We start from the raw sequence: 5741 nt of genomic DNA, 5'->3' as shown, positions 1-5741 counted from the left end.
CACGATGTACAAAAATGGTACCAACTGATATTTAACCATATCCATCAAAATCGACAATTTCAACCAACATAGTCTTTTAGGATTTCTTCTTGATTTTTTGGCACCTCTGTCCCCCAAGTGCAAAACATTTTTCTCCACAATCACCTTATATGTGTTATGAATCTTATTTATATTTCCCACATGCAGGCATCCTTTGTCTGGAGTAAGTTCAATGATATACCTCCACTATTATTTGGTACAGAAACATTCATAGAGCTATATTTCTTTTTTATGATAGGAAGAAATTCCTTGATGGGGGACAATTCATGTTGCTTCATTTCCCATATGTTCTACAAAAACCTTTGGTGGAAGGGGATGCTTCGATGTTGCTCATTAACATTTTCCACATTACATATTCATTTGACGACTAAGTTCAGTAAGGACCAATGAATTCTCCGCAGCTGGCCTCTTCTGGATTCACTCATGATCCATATAAATTCTCCCCTTTTATCTACCAATCCACATGACAAAAACTTCTAACTTCATCTTTTATTCTCTAGTTTGGTGACAACTCCCTCTACACCATCTCACAAAATCTCATAGTTACATTTGGGGCTCTGATTCAGCAGCCCAACAGTCTGAATATCGCGTGCTTTCCTCTCATTCGCAAGAACATGTATACCATAACATGAAGCTACATAATGCACGTGTCCTAATATCTAAAATATTCTTAAACACACACTCCACAACATCAAACATCAACAAAAACTAACATACACTGCACCAACACCATTTGAGACAACTCCTCCATTGCTCCATTTTTCAACATGCTTTCAAGTTGAGTTTTTTCTACATTTACATTGTGCACATCTGAGATGGCCTAAGTTACCATGTTCAAAAATTCACCCTCTGGTTCACTTGGTTCATTATCAGCTCCCTCTACACCATCTCATGAGATCATAACCACTTACAAATTTATAATACAACATTTGAATCTCTCTCATGGTTCAAACTGAATTCATTATGAAAGAGTCATTATGAAACGATGTTGCATCACTGCTCATTTGTAACACTTTATTTTTTAATCTATACTTGTAATATAATTGTGACATGTACTACCAAAAGAATTCAATATGGATATTTTATTAAAACCTGTAATGATATAATTATGTTTTTTCTTTTAATAAAAATAGTTTAAAATTTAATAGAATGGGTGGAGCACCTACATTGAGTGGGAGGCTGAAAGGTGGGAATTGTTTCATGTTGAAATAACCCTTACCCATACTTTTTTGACAAGCTACAATTTAAACCAAAATATAGCCCATCTCCATTTATTTCATTGTATACTAAGAGAATTGGTGTATTGATACCTTGAGTTGTTATTTCATCGAATTTCTATTTTAATAAGGGACGGGGGTGGGCCAGAAAGAATAATGGCTAAAAATAAAGAGTGTGGCACAAATTTCATTGACTAATCCAATTGTAAATTGATTTTCCAATTTGCACATATATGAGGGAATGACAATATATATTTGATGATGGAGTTGTTTGATGAGATTTATTGAGTTTCTTAGTCTTTAGTTTTAGAAAATTTTGAGAGATAAGGATCCATAGAGGAGATTAGTAATCAATCAAATAATAAGATGGCAGAAATTGAGGGTGTTGATAGAAAATTATATATTACAGAGAACTGGAACACATAAAATATTATAGAAATATAAACACAGAAAAACAAATAAAACAAGAGTGATACAGATATATGTGGTTCACCTAATTTGGGCTAGGTCCACAGAGAAACAACCAATCCTTCCTTTTATATTATCTAGAAAAATGAAGAGATACAACCTACAACGAATCTCTTGTAATTCCCTCTTCTCTATTGCACAATCTCCTCTCTCTTTCTTGCTCAGAATACACATATACATAGCCACAATACAATTCCCTCATATATAGCAAGGGGTTTCCTTATAGGAAAAAAACCCTAAATTAAACATAGCTTCTACCATCCAATTTTTGCCTAATGAATGACGTAGATTGTCTACGAAATTACAACATTTTACAAGGAAATTTTACCTCTATTTTCAGCTTCGAAGGTGTTGCCCACAAACCCCCGCCAGGGGGGGCTCTAAAGAATCTTCGTCACCCCCCTTGGTGGTGCGTAAAAATGGGTGACATTGCCACCCCATTACGAACCGATGTCCAATGTGGTGATACCTTTGAATAGATAAGATAATTCAACTCCACACTCAATAATCTCCCACTTGGAGACTGACTATAACAACTCCACCACTGCTTCATTTGTTGGACAATGGCTCCATTTTGGAATTGTTTGTTTCTCATCTTCATCATCATACTTGAAGACCAATTGAAACCGAGCAGAATATTTGTTTCTCCTTGGTTACAACTTTTGTTAACATATCTACATGATGCTAGCTAGTGTGTATCTTTTCTAGCTTCAGTTGTCCATCTTCCAACACTAACCATATGAAATGGTACTTGACCTATATATGTTTAGTCTTGGAGTGAAATGCAAAGTTCTTTGTAAGATGAATGGCACTATGTTTGTCACTGTATAACCTGCCAAACTCTCTCTTCTTACCCAATTCATCCAACAACCTTTGTAACCAAATCATTTCTTTACTAACATCTGTAGCGGAAACATACTCTACTTTCGTTGTTGAGAGTGCAACAACACTTTGCAATTTTGAAACCCAACTGATAGTTGTTCCACCTACAGTAAACACATACCCTATGGTGCTATTGTAGTGGCTCTAATCACCCTCCAAAATTTTGGCTTGCATGCAAATTTCGGAGCCTACTTTGGATCCTGCAATCGATCATCCTTGGCCATTTGCTGGTAAGTTGATGATTTCAAGTTCCCCTCCTCGATCCTAAAGAGTTTTCCACTATCTCTTCTTTTTGCAGCATATGTCATTTTCGGGCATAGAGGTTGTTGCATGTGAACACTTCTACTTTGACAAAGCATTTATTTATCCAAGGCATTGAGAAAGTTGCAGTGGGTTTTGTTATTTGATTATTTTCATGCTTTGGATTTGAATGGATTACATTAGCTGCAACATCATCTATCATTGTTTCAAATGGTAACTCACGAGTATCGTTCTTCAATCCAATAGAATACATTATTTCAGTCATCTAACACCAAAAATCAACGACACGCAACAACACAAGTGGCATAGAAAAGGAGCTTTTCTGAAAAAAAATACCTTAAACATAAATATAAAAATGAATAAAAAAAAATTCTTATTTACAAATAATAATAAATATTTCTATATTAAAATAAGATTTCTAAAATTTTATTTTTGAATAATAATTATATATCAAATATTAAAATTTATTTAAAAAATATATTGTTTCTATTTTTAAATTAAATTAATTAAAAATATATCATTTAAATATAAATTATATAAATACCAATACCATTTATTGTTTATTGGCATGTAATGTTATTAATATATGGCATTCAAGAATGTTCTTGCTATAAACTTTATTTAAAAGTTAATTTTTTTAATGAGAAAGTGGGGATTGAAATTTCATGAATAAAAGTGTTGTTACTGGAATTTTATAATGAATAATAATAAAAATCTTGTTCCATGAATTTTATAAGTAATAATACTAATATAGCTAATATGAAAAATATTGTGACACCTGTTGATGGATTAACGGCAATTTAATTTATTTATATATAGCTCTAGCTCTATAAGAGACGCTATCAAAGTAGCAGCGTAACACAACTTCAGCCATCAAATCGTGCTTCTGATTTATCCGGCGGAACCACAATCATTTCGCTCTGACGGCTTTCGACTGGGATTTTCCTGCCCTAACAAGAGAATGCTTCAACAATGGCGGATGCAGCAAATAAGAAGGCAGCTTATGGCAGCAGGAGTTATCGACGGGGTTGTCGACGATTTCGTTCCTCTTTACAAGTTTTCTGTACTCTGTGGCTACACGGAAACCAGCTTGGGCGAGCAGGTGTCGCCCGATGACATGCTAGTCCAACCACTCTATTTTTTTGACGAAGATTCTAATATGATCCCTCGCCCCGATATCTTTCTCAACTCCATATTCATATTGGTAACTACTTTTTATTCCAATTCACCATTATTATTTATTCGTCGTGAACTTTCCATAACCAGACAACTAAAGTCTTTCATAAATCCAAATAATCAGGTGATGACTGATCCTGAAACTCCTGGGCACGAATATTTGCACTGGTATGTCATAATCCTCTCGCAAATTTCTGAATAATATATAACACCTGTATCTATTTCATCTAAACAACAGCATTAATCTGTACATTGTGCAGGTTGAATATCCAACGTCTTAGCAGCAAGCGTCATGTTGGTATGGATATCATGGCCGTTGCCACTTTTTCTTGATCTTTGAAATCATTGGATTGAATGTGTTAATGTTATTCCGGTTTAGTGCGTGTTAACGTGTTGGATCGAATGATCAAAATCTGATGTGTTTCTTTGTGGTGCAATATTAGTTTTGCCGAGCGACAGTCTTCAGGCGTACGAAGCTCCGACACCCACGCGTACTAGCAAGATGGTTTTCACATTGTTCAATGATCCATGTCATCCCTTAATCGAGCCGAACTCGCGGGAGAACTTCAGCACCAGAGCTTTTGCCAATGAAAATCGACTTGGACCACCGATGGCCGCTGGTTATTTCTATATCAAGATTGAGAATGAGAATGAACAAGGAAACAAGAGCACCAGCACAAAATGCAGCACCAGCTACTCAACAAGTAAGCGGTGAAAAAACAAGAAACGATGAAGTAGCCGCTGTTTTATAGGTCATGTGCCAGCTTGAGTGTCGTCAAATTCATGAGTACGTTGGACCATTTTCTGCGTTTCAAGAATTTTGTGGTTGTCCTTTATATATTAGTATGCGAAATTGTAACTATTTGTGATATGGATAATGTGGATAATATTCGACGCAATCAAATTATTTTCTGCGATAAATCTTTTGGTAACCCATTTGATATATTCAGTGCGATTTCTAATCAACCTATCTAGCAACATCCTGAATTTGTCACGCAAAAATCAAGATTCTATAACAGAAATACCATGACTCTAACCAGAACAGAATCTTGGCCAAGATCAAGAATCGAAGCGCGCATCTGTGAGGCCAATTTTTCTGGCCATTTCTTAATAAAAGACTTCATCACGTTTGATCACTTAACTTTAACTATTTGAGATTTAAATTTTGAAGTCTCTCATAGATTTGGTGGGTGAATTCACCGTTAAAATAAAACGAATTGCTAACATTTCGTTTTCCAAAATTTGTTAGCTCTTTTTCCGATTACAGTAACAAACTAACTGGATGGTTAATGGCTTTTTCCGATTACAGTAACAAACTAACTGGATGGTTAATGGACGCATATATTCAGTTAGAGTCCCCACAATAGTTAAATTGGTTTGTTTTTCTTTTCTTTGTTGGTTAATGAACACAGATATTCATAGTGAGAATATTCATAATCATTTGAATTGGAATACCAGATTTTAAAATGAAAGGTCATTTTATTAAACATTTCACATTTTATAAAAGATTCCCATCAAAGTCCTCTAAGAAGGTGCTTATGTGTTTATAGTGTTACTTTTAATATTAGGCTTATTTAGGGTGGTCAATGTGTTTGCTATAGGTAGTTCAATATATAAAAATAATAAATTTTTTATTTTATTAAAATAAAAAAAATAAATCGATAAATTTATTTATTTTTAATCTAAGCTAAATTTATT

General features: G+C 34.3%; 1 protein-coding gene across 1 annotated transcript; it reads left to right on the top strand.

The window, feature by feature from the left end:
- The first annotated feature begins 3870 nt into the window (after positions 1-3870).
- On the top strand, positions 3871-4758 carry LOC149151061 (protein TERMINAL FLOWER 1-like). The gene is made up of 4 exons (XM_089443040.1): positions 3871-4071; positions 4168-4211; positions 4304-4341; positions 4487-4758. Exons 1-4 carry the CDS (start codon positions 3871-3873, stop codon positions 4756-4758), a joined length of 555 nt encoding a protein of 184 aa, XP_089299166.1.
- Positions 4759-5741: the final 983 nt, after the last annotated feature.

The sequence above is a fragment of the Pinus tabuliformis genome, chromosome 9 (assembly GCF_031772625.1).
Source record: "Pinus tabuliformis cultivar Carrire ecotype Pingquan chromosome 9, CPIR1, whole genome shotgun sequence".
NCBI classification, from domain to species: domain Eukaryota; kingdom Viridiplantae; phylum Streptophyta; class Pinopsida; order Pinales; family Pinaceae; genus Pinus; species Pinus tabuliformis.
The sequence above is the reverse complement of the archived record's forward strand: the minus strand, read 5'-3'. Positions and strand labels throughout refer to the sequence as shown.

What these genes read in the sequence shown, in the direction of transcription:
- LOC149151061 (XM_089443040.1), top strand. Translation starts at nt 3,871, where the DNA reads ATGGCAGCAGGAGTTATCGACGGGGTTGTCGACGATTTCGTTCCTCTT. An exon ending in GGGCACGAATATTTGCACTG is followed by an intron (nt 4,212 to 4,303) that starts GTATGTCATAAT and finishes TACATTGTGCAG; the next exon opens with GTTGAATATCCAACGTCTTA. An exon ending in TAGCAGCAAGCGTCATGTTG is followed by an intron (nt 4,342 to 4,486) that starts GTATGGATATCA and finishes GTGCAATATTAG; the next exon opens with TTTTGCCGAGCGACAGTCTT.